This window comes from Tauraco erythrolophus, chromosome 6 (genome assembly GCF_009769465.1).
Source record: "Tauraco erythrolophus isolate bTauEry1 chromosome 6, bTauEry1.pri, whole genome shotgun sequence".
In the NCBI taxonomy this organism is placed as follows: domain Eukaryota; kingdom Metazoa; phylum Chordata; class Aves; order Musophagiformes; family Musophagidae; genus Tauraco; species Tauraco erythrolophus.
The window spans coordinates 21,648,020-21,671,232 of record NC_141470.1 but is presented as its reverse complement, the minus strand read 5'-3'; the positions used below and the strand labels follow the sequence as shown (position 1 = coordinate 21,671,232).

Sequence of the window (23,213 nt, the reverse complement as noted above, 5' to 3'; positions counted from 1 at the left end):
TATTTGTTTCCATGTAATATATCCTTGCCTTTAGTATAAACATTGTTGATAGGGCTAAAATAAAAATTCAGCTTTTTTTCTGTGGTGTGTTTCCTCCATCATGTGACTTAATGTGAGAAGAAGAGAATGATTATACTATTTTAATGTGGAGGTTTTCTTGTTGCACTGTGCATATATGGATGTGGTCCTCAGAAATGTATTGTCAACTCTTAAATTTCATTTTTGTGTGAATGTTTAGTTATTGAAAAGAGCAACTTCAGCTTGGAATTGCTGGCTATTACATGGAATAGATGACAAAATGGGAAGAGCACAGGAAACGTGATGTTGCTCTCGGAGGTATGGACAGACACTTGGTTCAAGTCTACGCTTAGACTTCTGCATTAGTACTGTAGAAAAAGACTTCTGCATTAGTACTGTAGAAACTTGAAATTATATCCAAAACTCTAAGCCAGACACCTGGCAAAATAGTGTTTGATCTTGAAGATAGTATAATTTAATTTGAAAAAAAAATGAACTGTAACAAAATAGTGTGATAGTGAGATCAAGCTCTTTTCTTATCACTGTTTGAAAATTCAGGGTCACATTCCTCTTGTATCCTTTCTCAGTCTCTCTGATCTGGCTCAGTTGTTCTCTCATTTTATCTGTGCTTCATCTCCTCTGCAGGCATATTTCATTTAGGATTTTGTGTGAATGTGTTGCTTTTGCTAATATACTCTGAAAACAGTTTCATTGTGACAAAGTATTTATTCTTGAGAGCTTTTCCTCCTTAGAAGTATGTTTCTGATATGAAGTATTTTAGCATCTGACGTGACACTTCTTTATGAAAACAAACCAGTAAGCTCTAAATTTCTCCAAATTCAGACGGATATTAGCTCAAAGTATTCTGAACTAATTTAGAAGCAGAAGGAAGCTTATGAATATTTTAAAGTAAAATTATGGCAATAAAAACAAATCTCTTCCTATTTTTATAAATTGATTTATTTCTGATTTGTGCTTTTACCATCTGGAGCATGTTTTGAACCCTATATCGCTCTACTTGTTATAGCTAGAATGAATAATTGACTAAACATAAAATAACATTTTGATGAACAAAACTCTTACTTAGCACTTGAAAAAAAATTGTATTCATTGCAAGTGAAAGAAAATGCTGAGGTAGCTTTAATCCTGTAAGTATGTATGAGTTTTGCACAGCTGTTCTGAGAGAGAGGGAGGCAACTCCCTGGAAAATCTATTAGTCTAATTTTGAAAACAGCTATGTCTTCTGTGAGTGACTCTGGCGAGAAGCTTCTTTAGGCTTCAGACGCTGGAATGGGATATGGTTATTTTAATGAGAGGTTGAGCTGGCTGCTGAAGACCGTTGACTCTTCTGTTGGTGTTGGTGTTCTGCTATCCCTCAGATACTGTTAGGAATTTCGTGTCATTTGCAGGATCCAGACCATGCTGGCTGCCTGTTTCAGAGATGCTCTGAACTGGAGAATAATGGAGAGCGGAAGGTGCACTGGCGAGCCTGTACTGACAGTTTTATTGTGTCTGCTTGCCTATTAATTCTAGTTGCTAATAGATGCTGCCCATTATGAGTTTGAAACGTGTCGATGCAATTTCATTTAAAAAAACCCTCAGATTTATAAGATGAAATCTAGAGTCTTCACAGTTGTTGTTTTTTTTTGTTGTTTGGTGGGGTTTTTTACTTATTTAGTTCTCTGGGTTATGTATCTCACTCTGTCCTTACAGTAAAGTTTTTAACAGCTTCTTCCAAGTCTATTTAGATTTTACTGAAGTATCAGTACTTAAGAATATTTGCTTTGCTTTTGTTCTAACTTGAACTGTGTTTAATTGCACGGTTAAATTCTCATTTGTACTTAGTTTTAAATTTCCGTATAGATGGACTAAATCATCAGTGCTCAGCTTTTATTTGCGTACAACTTTTTCATATATGTAAATAGTAATTTTAATTTTTTCTTCTTAGAGGATAAAAAATAATTTGAATTTTACATTTTATTGTATTTATGAAATAGTGGGAAAATACAGCCTTGTGGATTTTTGGTAATAAGCTGAATAATGTTTTTCTGATGTAGCAAGCTACGGTGAAATGTGAAAACAAAAGTGGGGAAAAAAAAAGTGCAAAATTCTGCTTTTGTATTATGCTTATTATAGCTGCTTCTTCATATTTATAGATTTATACTAGATGCTTTGTGGAAAACAGAACCCTAAAGATATAACTTAAAAGTTAAAATAGAAGTAATTGTATAGAAATTAGTGTCAAGATAGTAAAATTTCCACTGACTAAAGTGGAATCTGTGCATTAGCAGCAGTGTAAGTTTATTTATATCTGATCAATTGTTTCTTGTTTTGCTCTTGTTATTCCTGGCAACTCTTCATAAAGAAATTTCACAAGAAACTATTTTTTACTATGTGTTAAAGACATACAGAGAAATTTGAAGGTTTTTTTCTGAACCGTAGTCAGTAATTTACTAGAGATGCAATGTAAAATTCTCTGTACAGATTGTATTCTACGTACCATGATCAGTCAAACCAAACAGTAAGGTGTTATTTGACAGCTGTAAGAAAACTTGGCTCAGGTGAATTGTGCTTGCAAGGAGAATAATGTTCTGGAATCAATGACTCTCTATATATTTAAACCTAACATATTCATTTAGTAATTTTCAATGAAAGAAAGGAGCCAGCGAGCACTGGAAAGTATTGCACAATTCTTGGACAGGACTTTCAATCACAATAATTGCTCAGTCATTTCTTGGATCTGCTTTCCTGGTCTGCTGTTGTCTTAAAGTGGGAGGGATGATCAGGTTTCAAATAACAAACCGTAACCAAAACAAATTTATAAAATAACCAAAATAATTCTTCCTCTCAATTCCCTCTTTCCCGCAAATCCACTTTAAAACAGAACAAAGATTTATGGTTGTTGTACTGACCACGCATGAAACAAGTAATGCCACCCAAATAGAAAGTTTTATAGACATTGTCATCAGATTCTTTCTCCAGCATTGCTGCTGCAGGAGCATATGATAGCATGAGAATGATTTAAATGGAAAGCGGTCAAAGTATGTGTTATTTGTACACCATCAATTTATTTTGTCCCTTACGAATTAAATCTTGCATCAAAAATACAAGTGCAAAAACGCCTCTCTCCCAGATTTCCACATCAGACGCACAATACTAACAATATCTAATTAAAACAAGAAGTATTTATTTTAGTAGAGCATCACATTCCTGCTTAGGAAGAACAATGGTTTCAGGGTGGAGGAGTTGCTTTGAGCAGAGAGAGATTGGGGCTGGGGGGAGAAAGCACTGCAGATTTTAGTATAATGTGTAGTGTTCAAAGAAATTTTATTTCATCATAAAGATTAGCAGGCTGTGTAATTCAATTTAAAGCTGGTTGGCAGTCTCCTGTCTATTACAAAGCCTTTTTTTTTTTTTTTTTAATCGCCACTGATGTTGTGTTTTTTAATGTTGTATGCAACTACAGAACCTAGCAGACATAGGAAAGATCTTTGGGTTTTGTGCTTCCCACCTCCCTTTCTCTTTTCGGTTCTGCATGTTAGGAAATGCGTGAGATTTACCTTAAAGTGAGCTACAAAACTATATCTCAGTAAAATGCCATCCAGCATTTTTTGGCTTATATAAAATGATTTTTAATTTTTTTTTTCTTTACATGGCCAGCCACTGAGGGTGAAGATCTGCCAAAAATGTTAGATCAGGAGGGGGCTGAATCAAGCTTAGAACTCAAATGTTAGCCTTTATTCACACTGTTGTGGCCATTACCATGCTGTAGAAAAGCAACATGCAGCACTTTATGTTAATGCAAGACTGGCAGACCTTTATCTTACAGTAATTGCCTATACTAGGGGGTTAATAAATGTTCCAAGAATTACTGACTTCTTTTTTTTTGTTAAAGAAAAATAGGTTGTTGCTTCTTGTTGGCTATAACCAGCCTGCATAGCGTGTTAATTAACCCTCTTGTTGCGGTGGGCTGAAGCTGAGTATTTGAGCTCAGGCAAATTCTGCATGCATTTTATGTATTGGGAATGTGTCTTGGCACAAAAGGGCTGCGAAAGACAGACCTGTGCAACTCCACCTCTCCCATCCACCCCAGTTGCCTTTGTTAGAAGAGCTTGAAATCTTTATTGACTGTATTTAGAGAATATATGGGTTTCAGAGGATGGGTGTTATATTCGTGGGCACTCTGGTACCACAGGTGGGGAGAAAAAGGAGAAGAGAACCCCTTCTCCCAGAGCTAAAGGAATTTGTGTTTTCTTTGTCCTGCTTTGTCTTCCTGAGCATAACAGCGTGAATAATGGTGCTTGCTCCGTAGTGTGGTGACAGGGCCCATGATCAGTGTCCAGTTGGTGACCCTGGTGCAAGACTGGGAGGACCCACTCTGCTGCCATGTCTCATGGTGCTGGGCTGGTCTCAGCATTTGGCTCACATGCGGGCCACTTCATGGTGACCCTTCCACAGCTTTGGGAACTGAGTTTCTGAGGACTTGGAGATCATGTTGAGGCTCAGGTCACTTCAGTGCCTCACTTCACTGAGCTGTTCTGGTCTCTTTTCTTATCCTGTGCCCCAGCTGTGAAGTGATGGTTACCAAACCCTCACTTACTGTTGATGGTACGTTTAGTAGAGAAGGAACAAAGCAGCACAACAGGGGACAGCAATGTAAGGAGAGAGGCAAGAAGATGCAAAGCCAACACAGAAGAGAACAAAATAACATCAAACTAGGGGAGGGACAGAGGCTACAAAGAAGAGGGGGACAAATGAGAGCACACAGATGTAAAGTAGTGGAGATTCACCTGCTTTTTCCAGAGCTTCATTTCTTCCCAATTTAATAAAATTAAGAAATGAGAGCTCAGGAACACTCTATACTTTGAATTTCCTATAACTGTTGATAAATGAACCTTAAAGACCTCAGAATTACTTACATCTTTTCTAATGAACTAGAATCTTTAATATTACAGATTGGGCTGGGTATCAGACTGCAGTAGCTCTTTTTTTCCTTACCATTAAATTTTCTTTTTATGTGACCAGCCACAGAAACACAGAGAGTTTTATTTTAAAACAGAGCTGCAAATGACAAAAAAGTTAGCCACGTTTCCTTACTTCTATCCAAGCTGCTCTCCCCTATATGTTGCTCTTAAGGCTCCCCACTCCCTAAGCAGCATTTAGCGTTTGCCTTCACTACTGGGAGACGAGCAGAAAAGCTGCAAGGCAACCGAGAGGTTTCCTACATTTTTGCACAGGCGATTTCTCCTGAGCGATGTGGGGAAGGAGTTCGTTCCTTCTGCTGTCCTCTATCCCTGCTGCAAGCTTCGGTGGTCTCTGGGAATAAAATAACGGAGCTGTAGCCATACTTGTGGTCCTGAGAGTGAAGGTCCTGGACTAATGTCCCCTCATAAAACCCCATATGAATTAATTCCTAGAGTGGTTCGGCTGTAGGGAAAGCCGTCCGCCATTTGTCGTCTCCTGGTTGTAAATTATAACCCTGTGCCGTTAGCTGGAGTATGAAAGGCAGGGAGGGATGGCTGGAGCAGGGATGGCTGCGGGGAACACCTCGCTGCGACAGTCACCCGGGCTGCCCTGGGGATGGAGGGAAGGAAGAGCTGCTGCTCCGGTGACTGACAGCTCTGGCTATGAATGTTAAAACGGGTCCTGGCATTTTGAGTGAGTTACTAGAGAGGATGTGTGTACGGTTATAGTGGAAGCAATATAGCCATTCATAAACAAATGCTTCCGTGAAGCCAGCTGTAAAAACAATGATGGTTGCCTTTGAGGTGAAAGGGCAAAACCTTAGCAGAAAGGAGTATAAATAAGAAATAAATCGTTACCTTTGTGTAAGTGACTGAAATAGCTGTTCCCGTAGTGCTTTGTCTTAATGACCTGCTCTGATTAACTATAGTTGTCGCTTTATTCAGCAAAACTTAAGGTCTGCATATCATGCCTTTTTATGGCAAGTTTTTCAGTTGTCTTTTTTTTTTTTTTTTTTAAGTCTAGAAATGATGGCTAAAATGGGTAAGTCAAGAGAGATCCTACTCTCCAGAAAGCACACTAGGTGAAAAATAAGTTAATGGTAGCTTTTAATGACAGAGAAATACTTATTCATGTACCGGAATCCTCGATGCCCTTCTGTACACAAAAGGAAACTACAGCCACGGCATCATACAAGTTTTCCAGCACCTTGTGAAAATGTTACTGTAAACTCAAATGCACAAGTACAAGTTCCATAAATCTTGCATATCCATTTAACTTGGTTCAGAACCATTTCACTATCTCAGTAGGTTGAGTGTTTAATATTATCCTTATGAAGGAATAGATGGCTGCAGCAAAGAGCCTATGTACTTGTAGTAACAAGGATCGGAAGGATGAGAGTTCCACCTGAATTCCCTCACAAATAAAGCACTCAAACTCTTTATATTGTAGAGTGGAGTTTACATTACATATACTGTTTTTCACTGATCTGTTTTGTTCTTCCTTCTTTGGAAGGACGATTAGGAGATATTTCAGCACATAGGTTTGCCCACTGAAATTCAAAGAGCGGTGCCTTAGATTTTTAAAAAACTTTAGTCTGAACTGTCTGTCATGAGATCCTGGGATGTTGTAGCATAAATAATTCGGTAATTGAAATTCTGCTAAGCCAGGAGAAGAGAGAGGAGGCAGCAAGAAATAGTAACAGGAGTGAGATTCGAAACTTAGAAATCACTGGCACCAATTTCCATAGTTAACGCTCTAGACCTTTATTAAGCTTAAGGTTTCCTTCTCTCTCTCTCTCTCTTTTAGTGTTTGGGGTTACTATATGTGCTTAAACATACAAGGAAGGTATCTGAGGCTATGTACCATTCTGCTCAGACAATTCTAGATGGCTGGGGGAAAAAAAAGCTACATAAGAGGAATTCGGTTCCTTGTAATAACATGATACAGCTGGAGTGATTTGGTTGTCTCCTTTAGTAGCTAAGAAACCTCTCTGTGGGCTGGGTTATTAAAAGGAATTTCCTTACAGGGCTCAGGAGATTCCTGGTATCCATGTTCATCTTGAAAGACTACAATGGAATGTTTAGGTTTATTTAGAATAGTAAATTTAAATGTGGGTTTCAGAAAATAATATTGGAGGTTCATAAAGACCTGCCTGAATATTTTCAGTTGCCTGTAATTTCTGTTTGTGTTCTCTGTGTACCTTCTGTTTGGATTTTATCCTCTGTAAAAATTTCAGGAAAGGACCGCAGAGGTAATTCTGAAATACAGTACGTAGTGCTGTCAAATGGATATCGAGCTACTTCTAGATGTGGAGTTTAGTTCAGGGTTTAGATTTTTCCTCTTCCAGCTTAGAAAAGGAAGAAACAATTCTCAACAAACATCAGCATCACTAACTGAAAATACGTTTAAAACCACCTTTGAATATCAAACTTGCTTCTTATACTTTAATTTTAACAAGTAAAAGCACCAAACATGATCACAGGGTAAAATTTCAAAAGCAGCTATTTGCTTTAGCACACTAGAGAATGTTACATTGTCAGTTATTAAAAAGCTGATGTCCTGCTTTGAGATAGCAGTCTATGTTTTTAAAACCTTTCAGTTTGTTTTCCTTCTGATTATTCTTGTTTTCCCTTATTTTTTTCCTTATCGTTGTGGGAATTTATCCATGTTACATTAGAGTTGGTAGTCAGTTACATGTGAGCCCCAGGATGTTTTGTAGTTTACCAACAACGTACTCAAAATCATAGTTTTGAAAGGCAGGATTTCAGTTCCGTGTATAAAAATTGAGAACTTATGTAAAATATGCTATATTATGGAAGGAAAATTAAAATAGTTATCAGAAATTTCTTGTTTATATATTTGGGATTTTTCTTCTTGTAAGAAATCCTCTGATCACCTTCCTGGGATACAGAAAAAAGGAAATATTTGGAGGGATTTTTTTAGAAATATTGACTAGGCTTTACCAGGATGTGAGATAGAGAGAGGTGTCTGCTCACTGCTTTCATAGAATCATAGAATGGTTAGGGTTGGAAGGGACCTCAAAGATCATCTAGTTCCAACCCACCTGCCATGGGCAGGGAAATCCTCCACTACACCAGGTTGCCCAAAGCCTCATCCAACCTGGCCTTGAACACCTCCAGGGATGGGGCATCTACAACTTCTCTGGGCAACCTGTTCCAGTACCTCACCACCCTCAATGTAAAGAATTTCTTCCTTATATCTAACCTAAATCTGCCCTCTTTCAGTTTAAATCCATTGCCCCTTGTCCTATCACTACACACCCTTGTAAAAAGTCCCTCTCCAGCTTTCCTGTAGGCCCCCTTTAAGTACTGGAAGGCTGCTATAAGATCACCCTGGAGCCTTCTCTTCTCCAGGCTGAACAGCCCCAACTCTCTCAGCCTGTCTTCATAGCAGAGGTGCTCCAGCCCTCAGATCATCTTCGTGGCTCTCCTCTGGACTCATTCCAGTCGCTCCATACTGCTTTGTTCCTTGTAAGCCTCAAAGACTTTTATTTAAAAACGAGAAAACAAATAATGGGAACAAGTTCAGAGAGGAGAGAAACAGGAGAATGGTTTTGGTGATTATGTGTGTTTCCCCGATTGATTTATTTGTTTATCTTAAGCTAGGTAGGTAGGTGTTGGAAGCATCCTGGTAGAGGTGTGTTTTTCAGTCCTGTGGACAGAAAAGGAAGTTCTGCTGCTCACGCAAAGGTCCTTGTTAATAAGGCAAAAAAAAATGGGGCAGAATCAAGGTCTGGGTTCTGCATTCATAATAATCATTTCCTTCAGCAAGTTTTCCTTCAATCAGTAGTGAAGACTTGTTATCCAGACTTGTTTCTCTTTTAAATAAAGATTTTACTTTGTCTGGAAAATCTTGTCCTTAGCTTTCACTGGCCTTTTGCAGTGTACCAAGATGTGGTCTGTGATAATTATGATTAGCTTAATTACTTTCTGTATAATTGTTTCTCAAGATGACCTCCTTTCTGATGGCTTTTATTCATTTGTTTTAGAAAAAAAGGCTTAATTGGAATTGTAAATTACAGAGGCAAAGGGTATGTTACGGGAAGTAGGTCCAGATCTGTTTGTGTCAGACAGTAACTGTTGGTTTTTATATTCTTAAGATTCATGGAGGAAAAATCATTTAAATTGATACAGTATGTGTGTGCACAAGGTAATATCAACAACTAATATATTTTTTTTAAATCTGGTGAGTTTCTTTATAGAGGATTAGGTTATATAGTGTGGGGGGACTCTGAAAAGAAAATAGAATTGTGTATTGATGCCTTTAGAAATATTATTTGAGGGCAATAAAATGTTCCCTGAAATTCCCTCCTGAGTGGAGAAAATGGAGTTTGTTTGCAGTAATTGCATTTTCTAGCATTTGCTTTCGCACTTTCCAATATGAGTTAAGCCAATTGGAACCTGTGATTTCGTTTTGCTTATTGGCAAAAGTACCATGTAAATTGATCTGTGATGCATTTATAGAGAATGCTTTGAAAATTTTGAAATTGAGATGGCTTTTTCTTATTAGATTTAGATAGTATGAGGGTTCATTTCTATATTTTTAGCCTAATGTAATAGTAACCAAAAATGTTCCTTTTCAATTTAGTCTTAATCAAGTTCAAGGAGAACATTTCTGCTTAGCCCCACTCGCACTGTGAAGGCAGAGTTTATGTTCCTGTTCTCAGCCTTGGTATTCTGACTTCAAGATCTGAGTCTTTGGAAACCACATGGAGCTGAAATCAATGGAAAATTTGTCAGCCCTGATACTTTAGTATCTTGATCACAAGAGAAAATGTAAAATTCTATTGAACAAAATATAGCATATTTCTATGTATTTGCAGTATGCATGCACTGTGGATCTTCAGCTACGGGGGTTAGATGCAAATCTCACTATAAGTGTAAATATGACGTAATTCTGCGTAGAGGAACACCCTTCAGCTCTGCCAGACAGATGATGTTCTTCCCTGAAAACCTTATACGTTTTTCCAAGTGAATGCTATTTTACTTAAAAGATCTCTTTGAAAGCGGTCGTGGTAGTCCTTTATGTATTGCTTTGCTTATGGGAAAGAGGAGAGTAGGAGGAACTACCATTTCTGCAAGAATCGTTTTTAGAAATTAAAGGGAAAAAATAGGGCTGTTATTTCAGAATTTACTATTCTTAAAGAGAAACTTCATAGCTGTCAGCTTTTTTAAGTTATGTGATTTTTAGATTTTTATCTTTTTTTCTTTAAAGCTTCATCTTTTAGGTTATGCAATCACAAGCCTGAAAAGAAAGCCTTTCTAGGCACTAAGCAGAGAAATCTGTGCTGCTTCTGTTTCAAATTTTGTAATTTTAAAGTCAATTTTGAGGACTTTTTACACCTAGAGTTGGCAGTGCTGAGAGCTGCAAAATGTGGAGGCTTTTTTGGTTTTGAGGTTAGACTAAACAAAAACTTCAGATTCTGTCTGTTTCAAAACAAATAAATGTCATGTATTAATTGATAAAACTTTAGCACAGCTTTCTGTGTTTCAAGAAAAAAATGTTTCATTAACAGTACCCAGTGAAATTCAAAACAACTTTCAGATCAAAACCCAACACATGTCACGCCAGAATAATGCTAAGGAAGAAATGGAACACTGAGGTGAAACAAAAGATTGTTGCTTATGTTGTGCTACGTTTTTTCTTTTAACAGAGAGGAGAAGGATATTAATCACAAACAGTTACATTAGAATAATGTTATGGTTGAGGCATAAATACATAAAAGCAAGGAATTGTTGCCAATGTCAAAGGATCGTTAAGTCAGACCTGTAGTTAACCAGGTTCTGCTGCATACAGTTCGTACTGCGCTTGGCGATGTTATGGCCCAGTGTTGTGCAAAATTCACTTTATTTAACTATGAGAGAGAACACCAGTGGGCACACTTGGTATTAGGTACTGCTCATCCTGCAGCATCAGACTTCTCCTAAGTGCCCATATAGGTTAAGTAGCACCTGTACCTGCGGTCGCTGGGAGAGGACCATATTTGCTGCGATACCTTGGTGCTACGTAGCTGAGCTATAGGCGCTGAGGCACGATTCACTCCGTACTTCCTTGCTTTCATGGGTTTATGACTCAACCTTGGCATTATTGTAACGTAGTTTTTTGTGTTTAATGTTTCTTAGACTTGGTTTTCCATTGCCAGCATGGAAGAAATCCTAATGCATGAGTTTCAGAGGAGAAGGTAGCAGTCTGAACCTGCTGTGTGGCTCGATCCGCAAGTGTGAGTATTAACGCTAGAGCTGTCAGGCCGTGTGAAAATTAATGAAGCCTGACGGTTACAGAGTGAAAGGTCAGAGGCAGAGCTTGCACTTACCTAACATTTCTGTTTTGTTGTGTCTAACAGCGTTTTCAACAAAGGGGAGCTTTAATGTACAAGCCTTAGATTTATCACAGGAATTCACGGGTCTCAGCCTTTGCTTCTCCCTGTGCTGCAGTCTGATGTTTTCTTTGCATAAAGGCAAAACAGTTAAACTTTCATTCATCTACTCCTCTTGCTGTGTTGCCCATGTGTGTTTTGCCTGTATTTTTCTTTCTCCAAAATTTTCTTTTGGAGGGGGAAAAAAAAAAGCAGCATCTGAACCGATGATAGTTTAAAAAGCTGGTGGAATACTTTTCATCAAGAAGACTTTGAGAGATCTTGTACTTCAGCTCTTTGTACTTCTTTAGAAGCATGTTCTGGTTTTGTCCATGTTCTGTCTTTTATTTGCCTGCTTTTTTTTTAATTTTAGTTGTTTCATTCTGTAGATTTCTACAGACACAGAGGTAAAATATATAGAAATACATGGGTTACACTTTCAGCCAGTATGTTGGTTGTCATCAGTTTTAGCTTTTCCATTGAGGACTTTTTGTGAAGGCTGTTTGATTAAAACGCCCAGAATATTTTCACAGTCAGTTGGTCAGCCTCGTCCTAGAAAAGATGTGTTTTTTTCCTACCCAGTTTTTTATCTCAGTACCTGCAGTGGATTGTTGGTGTGAGAAGTCCAGCTTCTCATTTGAAAGCTCGAGTCTACATAACTGTACTTACACAGTCCAACTCATTTGTTGCTGCCGAAGGAGAAACCAGAGCCTTTGAGACACTTTCTTTTAAAAAGCTGAAAGGGGCCTGCGTGTTTGCGATTATGCTGTAAATGCTGGGAAGAGAGAGTAACCATGGCCCTCAGATGGAATGGGCTTTCCATGAGGAATGTCTATGAAGAGTTACAGAGCTGCTGAACAGTGGCAGGTTCTGCTGGTCACCTTTGCTTGCTGCCCATGTGTGGCCAGCTATGGCTAGACAACTGATAGCAACCTGCTGCAGAGACTGGAAGTGCATAGGAATGACACAAAATCTGCTCCTTCAGTGTTTGTCCTTGGACCTGTTTGTGGTTGGTTATAGGTGAATGCTCCATGACCAGTTTTGTACTTTTTGAAGCATGTATGATGTACCATAAATTCGAGATGATTCGCTTGCACAGGCATCTCACTTGTACAGATTTCTCTTCTTTTTGAAGGGACTAAGATTTGTACTTCAAGGTTTCTCAGCCCATTTCTCAGCATATGGCCAAAGGGTCTATGAGGCTATGAAATGGGCATGAAAACGCTTCACATATCGTGGAAGTGTTGTGTGATTTTAATAGTTAATGCATGCGTGTGCGTATTCAGAGCTTCACATCAAAAGCACTTGCCTAGCGTTTGTGTGTAAATACAGGTTTCTACCGCTATATAGGCAGCTAGTATCACATTATTTCTGATTCTCCTACTTCCCTGTGGGTTTTGTAGGTAACAGTAGTCAAAAAATAATGTGATTTTCTATTTTTACAGGGACTCGGCAGTTAACGTTTGTTGCCAGTCAGACTCCTTTTCATGTCTGGCAGCCCTACAGAACTTGGGTTGTGTGACTAAATTGTACTCATATGAAGCATGCCATTAAAATGGGAACAGTTGTTCAACGGATTATGGACTCCTAGGATTGAGTACTTAAAATGAATTTAAAAAACACTGGAACGCCTTCTACATAGGTTAAAAATAAAAAAACAAACAACTCCCCACCTCCCAGCTTCCCCACCCCCCCGTCCCACGTAATAGGTGTAACTAAAGTCAGTCTGTTGTTCAGCTTATGCTTTAAAGTGATGTAAGTGGTTGCAGCCAGGAAAAGAAGTCCTACCTTGCCAGCATTCATAGAGCCACATTCCTTTTTTGCCTCATCGGTTTTCAGCTGGATCAGTTTCCTGATCCACTGTGCTCTGTGGCCAGCAAGTCCTTGTGTTGGCAAACAGATGTAGTGGCACACGAGCAAGGATGAATGCTCGGGGGTTGGCTTGTTAAATAAGAAGTCACAGAAATCTTCTGAGACTCTCAGATTAATATATTTACTATAAACAATTCTGTTTTTACAAGTTATGCACACTTAACTATCTGCTTTTATTTGACCAAGAGTGATACTGACCTTTTGTCTTCCTGAGGAGAACAATATGTCTAATTGCAATATTTTCTTGATCAATGATTACCTTGTGCCCTTGCTTCTACTATTGAAGGCAGATGTTTAAACACATCTTAACCAAAATAATATTAATATATATTGAATATACACACATACTCTGTGTGTGTATAGACACATAAATATGTAGGATTTCAAATATTCAAGTATAAGTGACTCTACTTCACAGACTTGATGCCCTAATCATTTTTAGTAGCTGTAATTTTAGCCTTTTGGTCTCATCTGTTACACATTTAAGTGTTTTTAATTTAAACTCGGTTATTACTCTGGGAGTTGATAATTGGGATTTCTGAAGTGCTCATCCCAGCAAACAAATCAAACTTTTCCTAGTTTGAAAAGTGATTATCTGTTTTCCATATTCACAGTATAAATTAGGATGAATAATGTTACTGATACACGATGGAAAATTTAATAGTTAGGAAATTAGACTGATGAAAACCAAACATAGCTAACCAATTTAGTGAAAGAAAATGAGGAAGTGCCTTTTAACCTGTATATTGTGCTACAGTGTCTCTCTGTACAGAGAACACGGATGTAGATACGCAGAGATTAATCTGGTCAAGATAAACTAAAATACACGGAGTAGGAGACTTTTGTGTGACTGTTTATGTTTCGTGTTAAACATAGAAGATCAGCAGATTATAGACCAAGGACAAGACTGCCAAAAGAAAACACGCCAAAATATTGCATAAATTGTATCAGAGAGAATGAACGTTGTGCACTGGCACAGGGCCTTTTAGGAAGGGAAAACCCGAATGTGATGAATAAATAGCTAATCTGATTGCAGGTAATTTAGTATGGTGATTAGTGCTATATGGTCTTTCCTCAGGGAAGAGGAGAGAAATAGATGAGACTTCCTCTTGCTGCTCACCTTTGCTTGGGCTGGGCTTTTGATGCATTTGCATTTGGATGAGTGGTGTTGCTCATCGCCAGCTCCTGGGCCGGCTCCGGAAAAGGAAAGCAAAATGTGACTGGCTATAAAGTCAGGGAACTAGGTGGGGAGCCAGGTCAGACCTTGGGGCCCATCCTGTGGTAAACATTAAAGTACGTACAAATAAAGAGTGAAGCACATCCCGATGTCTTGTTGCTGGATGGGGGACCTGGGTGTGCAGCTGCTACATCCTCAGCCAGCTCTGGTTACGCTCCGGCTCACAGGCTATGGGTGGGCAGTACCGCTAAGCTGGAGCTTACGGGTAGGTGCTGATGAACTCTGGTCTCCATGAGATTTCTTCTCCAGGGCCTGTTTTGCCTTATTCCTCAGTCTTGGTGTTGGTCCTTAGGTTTCACTGGTGGGGCCATGTCCTGAGCTGCCTGGTGGCACTGGGGACAGGCTCTTCTCTCCCTGATGCCTTCCTGGCTCTCAAGAACTGACCAAGCAGAGCCTCTCCTCAAAATCAATGGCTTGATTGTATTGACACCAGTCGCGGTAAATGCTGTTTGGTTTTCCCTACTGATTCAGGTGCTTATGTAACGTGTATAATGTTACATTTATGTGTTTTAATAATCGCTGATGCCACCATTGGTTTGTCTTTTTGTGTCCTGTGTGTCTTAAAAGTAAGCCCTCTTTTTCAAGATGTCAAGATAAAAACCCATTGACTTCAAGCAAAAACGTCCTAGACTTAATTGGACATAATACCAGCAAAATGCCCTGGTCTATCAAATGCCCAATGTCTATCAAAGTAAATGGGAGAAAGTGTAAAACTTGGACATTTATCCAGTAAGATGAGAAGTTTTCTCTGCTAAAACTGGCAAACATTGGTAACTTGGCAGAAACCTGAATTTAGCTTTTCCATCCTACTTCTCCAAGAATTTTATCACATCTAGCTTGTTTTGGGGGATTGATAGTTATGACAAGTGTATCAAATTTCATGCTGGTGGTATCTTTTATGTTTCCTGAGAGAGGAGAAAATAGCAATTTTACCTTGTGCCCAGGAGTCATAGAGAGAAGGAATTGTAGGTACCTGCCACATTGAGTTTTTAAATAATAGTGAATTGCAGAGCAGCATGTTGCAGAGATGAGGAAGGAAGAGGGAAAGGAGTGAGCCATAAACTGCAGAGGAGCATTTATTGCATCTCCCCCAGCTTTTAATCTAATGCAGGACTGCAGAGAGTTATGAATATGCATGATCTGCATTTTGTTCAGATTTTAGGTGTTTATGAAGCGGTCTGCTTGTTTTTCCAGGGGATTTGTAGCTGTTTGGGTTTCTGTCCAGAATTAACTAATTTTGCAAAGATGATGTTTATGTACATATCTTGTGTAATTCCTGTTTCCATGCTGTAAAGATCAAAAAGCAGAGGGTTTCGACTAGTTCCCCATAGGTCTTATTTAGGGGAAAGTTAATCTTGTTGTAAATGCTTACAGCTTTACTTTGAAACTTACTTTTTAACAAAACCACAAATCCAAACAGTTTTGAAAGTTGAAAGACAAGTTTTAAACTAGCAAAGCCACATCTATTTAGGAGAACTGTATTCACAAGAAATACATAGCATCCGATTTTGCATTCCTTGAGGCAGAGTTGGGAGTACCAGAACTGGAAGATGGACGCTTAGATTTCCACGTACATTTTGCTTGCCTTTATGAAAAAAAACCCAAACAACATCACAACAAAACCAATCTTTTCTAAATGATTATTGGGAGTAAACACCAAAATGAGTGGTTTGGTATAAGACTAGGAAATCAGGCATATGGTGAAGGCAGTAGAATTTAGCTTTGATGCAAATTTACGTATGACTTTTGGCAAGTCACAGTGGGACAGATTTTGTAAAAGAACCTAACTTCTGTGAAGACATCACTCTATAGAACCATATTTTTAAGGGAGCTCAGCACCCAGTATGTTTATTTGGAAGATTTGGCACTGATTGTTGGTGCCAAGTACTTGAAAATCTGTTTCTGAACTCCATGGCCTTGATCCATCCCTCCTTTTAAACAATGGGAATAGTTGCCCTGAACTGGGGTAATCAAGCCTGTATTGTTTCTCTCTGACCCTCTATGTAAATGAATTAACCACATTTCCTTTTCCCTACTTAAATCTTATTTGTCTGAGTTTCATGACTCTTCTACATGTGTACTTCTTACAGAAATGAGATACTACCGTAAAATGCGTAATAATAATAAAGGGAAAGTCCTTGCAAGTTAGTTGAAGCTTTGAAGAACAGGCTAGGTTTGGAATAAGTGCCACTTGAACACAAATTAATCCCAATAATGGCATAATTTAAAGAACACCACCAGCAGCAGCCTAATTCAGTACCCCGTGCCTGGTACCCTCAGGACATACTTGTGAGGCATAGTGCAGGCTCTGGTCTACCCACCTGCTCAGACACCTGAGCTATCTCACTGCAGGTCCCTCCTGTGGATTGGGATTCAGGACTGCTGACTTTGACCCAGACCCACGAATTAAGTGGTAGAACCTCAGCATCACGTCTTAGGCTACTCTAAATCAGCGTGTCATCAGTTGAAAGCAAGGGAGCAGTGGCAGTTTATGCCACCTTTGGAGGTTTGGTGCCTACCAGCTTGTTTTGTTTTACTCTGCAGCACACACTTTTTATTATGACATTGTTTTGTGTGACATTGCTTTACATTTTAATGCTATTTCATTCAATGGAAGAGAAGCAGCATTAATAACTTCTGCTCAACACGGAGATGCACACAGATCTTGGGTATTTCATTCTGTCACTGCTAGCTGTCTGCGTATTGTGCCGGCAATGCTGGTGTGGGAGGAAAATGTGCTAATTAAGTCCTCTTTTTTTGTTATTTCAGGAAACCTACCATATGAATATAAAATAGTGATTGCTGGGAATCATGAACTGACATTTGATAAGGAATTCATGGCAGACCTTGTTAAACAAGATTACTACCGCTTTCCCTCTGTGTCCAAATTGAAACCAGAGGACTTTGACAATGTTCAGTCACTCCTGACAAATAGTATTTACTTACAAGATTCAGAGGTAACAGTTAAAGGATTCCGAATATACGGTGCCCCGTGGTAAGTCTCAATTTAAACTTTCTTTGCTGTTTATTTCTTGAGCCACGGCAGGAATCTTTCCTGTTGAAAATGCATGAAGCTGCTTTGTTATAGTGCCCTGCAAAACAGTATCAAACTTAGCTGTAAACCACCCTGAAACAATTGCCACGTTTTTTTTGTGGATAAATAGGCTGTATTTAGCCATGTGTGTGAAATAAGACAAAAGGAATTGTAATTATTCTGCCTGCTGAATGCACTTAAAAAATTGTGGACTCAATATCCGCTCCATGCTTGTGGATTAACTGCAGCAGCATCTTAGTATGTATGAGGGACGCTCCATTATCCTGTGTGCTGTTTAGGTATTTATGTCTGCTGTGCTAATAGATTAGTATGGTAGCATTTAACACCCACACAGCACACAAGGTACCAGGCAGCAGGTGCTTCAAGTGTTATTTCTGATCGGTTCTAGGCATTGTTTTCTTTTGCTTGTAAAGTTGTGCAATAATGAAATTTCAAGCCAGTTTTGATATTATTCCACCCCCGTGACAAGCATACGCAGGAAAAATTGCTGTCCAGTTTTGTTCTAAAGAGACTCTTCCTTGTTTTTTCTACATGTTGTCTAATTGTGATGCCTCATATCTCTGTGTAGAGTCTTGGGTAGAACTTGTTCTGAATTCTCAGGCTAACAACAGCCACAATCCTTTCAGGCTCTACCAGCAACCTGAACTTCAGTGATGGTGATAATCGTTAATTCTACTTGTTCTCAATTGTCAGCTGGAGTACTTAGATGCTAATTTATGCACACCTATAAGAAGGGTTTATTATAAGCTTTTAACTTATGTTTTACATGTCAGGCTTCTTCTAAAGGTGAAAGTAGAAGAGGAAGGGGGAATGACAGGGGTTGAACCAAAGAATGGGGCAAACCTATACAGACATTAGAAATTTTCCCCTTCATCTTATCTCTCTCTGTTGACTGTTTGGCCCTCAGGCCTTGGCGATTCATACAACGCCATACACATTGATGCTTCTGACAATGTTTTTTTTTTGTCATATTGTGCACGTTAATGCTGGCTAGGAAACTGTGATCTAGCTCTGTATCTCACATTCTTGACTTAAGCTACTAATTTTTTTAATTTAAGTCATAGCCTTTAGCTAGTAGTTTAAATTAGCCTGACGTTGCTTAGCTAAAAACTAAGTACTCTAATTCCTGCAGTGTCAGCTAATTGGGAAAGATGATCTTAATTCAAGTTAGGAATCATCTCTTAAAGACATTTCAAAGTAATTTTTTTAGTAATAGCAGCAAATAACACACAGAAGAAGACAGGGCATGTAAGGCCTTGGGTAGTATGAGGTGGATTTGAGACTTTTGCTGCAAGGTGAGCAGCTGGGTGCGCTGGAAGGTTAGCTGCTAAGATTAAGATTGTGTTCAACGTCCTTCATATGTATGTCTCAGAGTGCTTATATTCTGCAGACATGCAAAGATTATGAAGTGTAGGCATCTTTTCAGATTTACTTGGGGCAGATTTACCTGAACTCTGTTTACTACAGAGCTGCTGGAAGGATCTAGAGAACATAGAATCCAGGTCTGGGAGAGAGAGAGAGGTTGGTATTCTGAAATGGAGAACCATGTGATATGCCCTTACATTTACATTTATATGTACTGGCAAAATGCAGTGATCTTTCCCCCCTCTTTTGCTTCCTGAAGCCATATGGCAATCTGTTATCCTTTTGTTTCCAGATGCACTTAGAATTCTTTCATTTTACGGGTATACACGTAGATTTAGAATGTTTGTTCTGGAATATTAAGGGACGCCATATCAAGGAACTGAGTTGTTTTAACAGTAACAAGTGAACAGCATATGTGTTCTGACCTACTCATGGAAGACAAATCTTAATTATTCCTCCTTGTAATCCATTGGTAACTGGATTTTCCCCATTAGTGATCAATGGGAAATGAAGCAAGTTTGCTAGAAAGGAATGCTGAGCTCCAGCCAAGTGCCAACTTCTCTCTATTGAAGGATGTTTCGTTTATGTTCAGCTGTGAAAAACTGTTGTCGCGCGTGTTTTGAGCAACTGTTGATGTGGAGCTGAGGCTATCATTTTGAAAACAGCTTTTTAGATCAGCTAGTCTGTGTTCAGAGCATAGAGATGTGGTGTCGTCTTTTCTCTCTGTTGTGTTTTTTTTTTGTTGTTTTTTTTTTTTTTATTTAAACAATGACAGTTCCTGGAAGATGTGAAAGTTCAGCTAGTTTCTGCATTTTAGTTCATCTGTTAGAGGAAGGAAAAATCATATCAGATACTAGAAAAATCTGTTCCAAATCTGTTCTGTGCCTGGAAACTGAAACAGAATGATCAGACAAGCCTGTTAGCACTTTTTAATTTTTCCTCTTTCCCCTCCAATCACATATCACTTTACTACTATAATCTTCAGATTACCCCAAAGGAAGAGAATTTGTGGGGGTCTTGTTATATATTTATGGCCTCCTTACCCCAATTAGTTCTGTCACAGATGTGGAACACTGGTCATTAACCCAGAAGATGCTCCAACCCTAAAATGAGATAAGTTGGCATGTTCAATTTATGTGCATTTTTGCAAGTATTTCCAGAGGGAAAAAATTCTCATTTGCTGATAAAGCTACTGGTTTTAATTTAAAAAGAGGGATCAAACCAAGAATAACAGCTGTGATTCTGGAGGTTTCAGTCTGTCAGAGGTTTCTAAGTAGTAATTGCCACAATACTGGGAAAACTGGCTATAAGTCATCTATCTATTTAGAAAATGTAAATTGCCAACTCAGTGTAACTACAGAAAAAAATATCAGTCCATATTCATTACATGTTATTACTTATGGTACATCTGAAAGCTTTCTAAAGACCTAAGAGAATTCAAGTAGTGCCTCCTAACTTACAATTTAGTAGAATTTGTATGTAGAAAATAACTTACAATACACGGGAGCATTCATGTGTATTTGCAATTGGAATGTGCGGTGGTGCATATCAACAGCCTCTAAGGAGCAGAAAATTTGAATTTAGCCTGATGGTTTTGAGAGTATTAAATGGCACTAGCTGGAGGGGAGTTGAAAACAAGAGTATCAGCTCCTAAAAGAGAAAAGAGCAAGGGTGGGACATGAATCATGTTCGGAGCTCTGCTCATTTTCAGAGGTGGAAAATGTAACTGACATTCTCACACCTTAAATAGGAGATTCTTTGATGTACCTTGAAGGAGCAAAATGGCTGAAGATTTTCCATTTGGTCTATAGATAACAATCCACAAATAATATGTCTCTCTTTTCTCTTCCTTCTCACTTTGCCCTATGAACCTGGCTTGTTTGGTGGGAAAATAATTGATACTTAATGCAGTCAAAACTGTTAATGATTCCAGTGGAAACATTTTCTCCTTTGGAAATTTGAGATTGAGGCTATTTATTGAACAGGACAGAAAATACAAACAGTAATAGATATATGAATTTTTAAATCTTATAACTCCCTTTGTGAAGTATATGTAAGCGTAACTCATGCTGGTATGTCTGTAAAAGGGTAAGGAGAGACAGTCTGTTTTTAGTGCAGCTTCAGGTGTTGAATATTTATAAGTGAATACGTATACATTTTATTTAAATTCAAATGTTATTTTAAAATGCGTGTGTTTTTTTTTTTAAATTATATTTGAATTTGTTAATCGTGCTAAGGACTGAATTTACTATAGTGTGCTATAGACATTTGAATACAAATATTCTAGTAATGTCTGTTTCCTAATGAAGCTTTAAAAGCATTCAAACCACCAGAGAACTGCAGTTAACTGGAGCCAGAATTTGTTTAAACCACGTTTTGACAGAAGCAATTGTTCAGGGAGAATATTTTTCTCTGTTTTATTTTGGTCTGCTGTTCAGCTCTATAGGTAGCTTTTGTGGTTTGTTTTGAAAGACAAAAATAGTTGAAATGAAAAAGTATTCTGATGAGCTTTATTTTGTGTGCATATAAATTTATAGTAGTTAATTTCATGAGTAATGGGGCAATAGGCTTATTTATGGATTTTAAATTCTGTTCTCCATAAAAATTCCACAAAAATGTCACAAGCCATAAGTATAAAACAATCTAATAAACTAATCATTTACATTATTTTTAGCTATTAAAATGTATGGGCAAATTCCAACCATATCTAGCAGAATGAAAACTAAAACTGAAGAAGCAAGACTTTCAGCATATATATTTGTTTTTTAGAGGGAAGAAAATGTTTAATATAAGAGCTAATTTGCTATAAATCAATGCATTTTAGTGGTTAACGGAATCAACTTTATGGAAACAACTGAAAAGCACAAAAACGTAGAAGATTAAAATCGATTATTTAAATAATGACAGAAATCTGCGATTTGCATCATTGTGATGAAAATCAATTTATCCTGAATGAGGCCGGGAATAAAGTTCTTCCCTTCTGACAGGAACAGCAGCATTGTTCAGCAATATCCTGCACATTTGTCGAGTTGTAGCTTGTTCAGGTCTCAAGAATAGAAGCACAAAGCTGGCCTCCCAGTTGCTTTTAATGAATACTAGTGGGTTTTTCCTATGTCCAAGAATTTGATCTGTAGGGTGATCCAGAGGTCAAGAACAAACAGCTCACTATCGCTCACCTCTGCAAAGCCAAGGCTTTCATTTGCTTTTTTTAGTAACTCTAGAGGAAGTGCCTTAACTCTTCTTCAGAAACAAAATTTTAATTGGCATAGATAATGCGGCCTTAAGAAAATATAGGCAGGTTCAGCCGTCTCCTTTAAAAATAATGTTTTGTGCATTTTTTTTTCCTTTCTTTTTAGCCCAGTGGAAAAATTGGAGGTTTCATCAAATTGTTTTGTATAAATTTGAACTGACTTCTGTAACTCTGTTTCTTTTGCTACTTCATTTGCAATCCTATTTTAATACAAATAGCTCTTAAGTTAGCACATATCCATCCTTCTTATCAGTGTTTTCAGACTTTGTGTTTATCCTGTCAGAAAAGCATCAGATGTTGGTTTGGGGTGTGTTTTTTTTTTCTTTTCAATTATAAGTTTTGTAATGCATCATGGATTTTGCTGACAGTCTTCAAGTTCTTGAAATAGCAAGCAAATTAGCAGCAGATATTGAGTGTGAGGACTGGAAAACCAATTGGCAACTCACATGATGGGATTCAAATATAGTGATGGGTTGGAATGGATCTCATTTCTTTTATTTTCATAGTCTTAGTTGGCAATTAGCTCGCGCCCACAAAAGAGAGGAATAGAAATTGGACTACTCAGCAATAAAGTTCTTCATTGCTCTTTAGCAGTGAGCGAAGCGGGGGGGACTGGACGAGACTGTTGGTGTTGTACCAGTTTTTCAGGAATTGCGGCGTTTATGCAGTAGAAGTCAGCAACTGAGGAAAGTATTGGCAAAGACTGAAGTCATCTGTCTGTGTGTTAAACAAACACACCACTGCTGTAGCGTGGTTCTGTTTAAAGGTGCAGGCTTCTGTTTCATTTTTCTTGGCATTTGTCCTTCAAGTCTTTCATTTTAGGATCGAAGAATTTATTCCCCCTGGTCTAGAATTCCAGTGGTTTGTTTACATTTTTTGCCTTGTTGGGAATGTTGCTGATTTTTCTTCAATCTCTTTGATATCAGATTCACTTCTAAGTAAAAAATGGTCCATTTTACTTTTAAAAGCTTGCTTTCTTTCTTTTTTTTTTTTTCTTTCCTTTTTCCAAATAAATAGTGGAATGTTTGTAATTTTAAATGTAAGTCATCTTAAATACTGTAATGCTAACCTGTCC

General features: G+C 38.1%; 1 protein-coding gene across 1 annotated transcript in view; it reads left to right on the top strand.

The window, feature by feature from the left end:
- MPPED2 (metallophosphoesterase domain containing 2) overlaps positions 1–23,213 on the top strand; it is a 106,130-nt gene that overhangs the window by 39,421 nt on the left and 43,496 nt on the right. Inside the window, exon 3 of the mRNA XM_086613565.1 lies at positions 17,238–17,463. Coding sequence (XP_086469691.1) covers positions 17,238–17,463 — 226 coding nt within the window. The remainder of the gene's footprint in view (positions 1–17,237; positions 17,464–23,213) is intronic.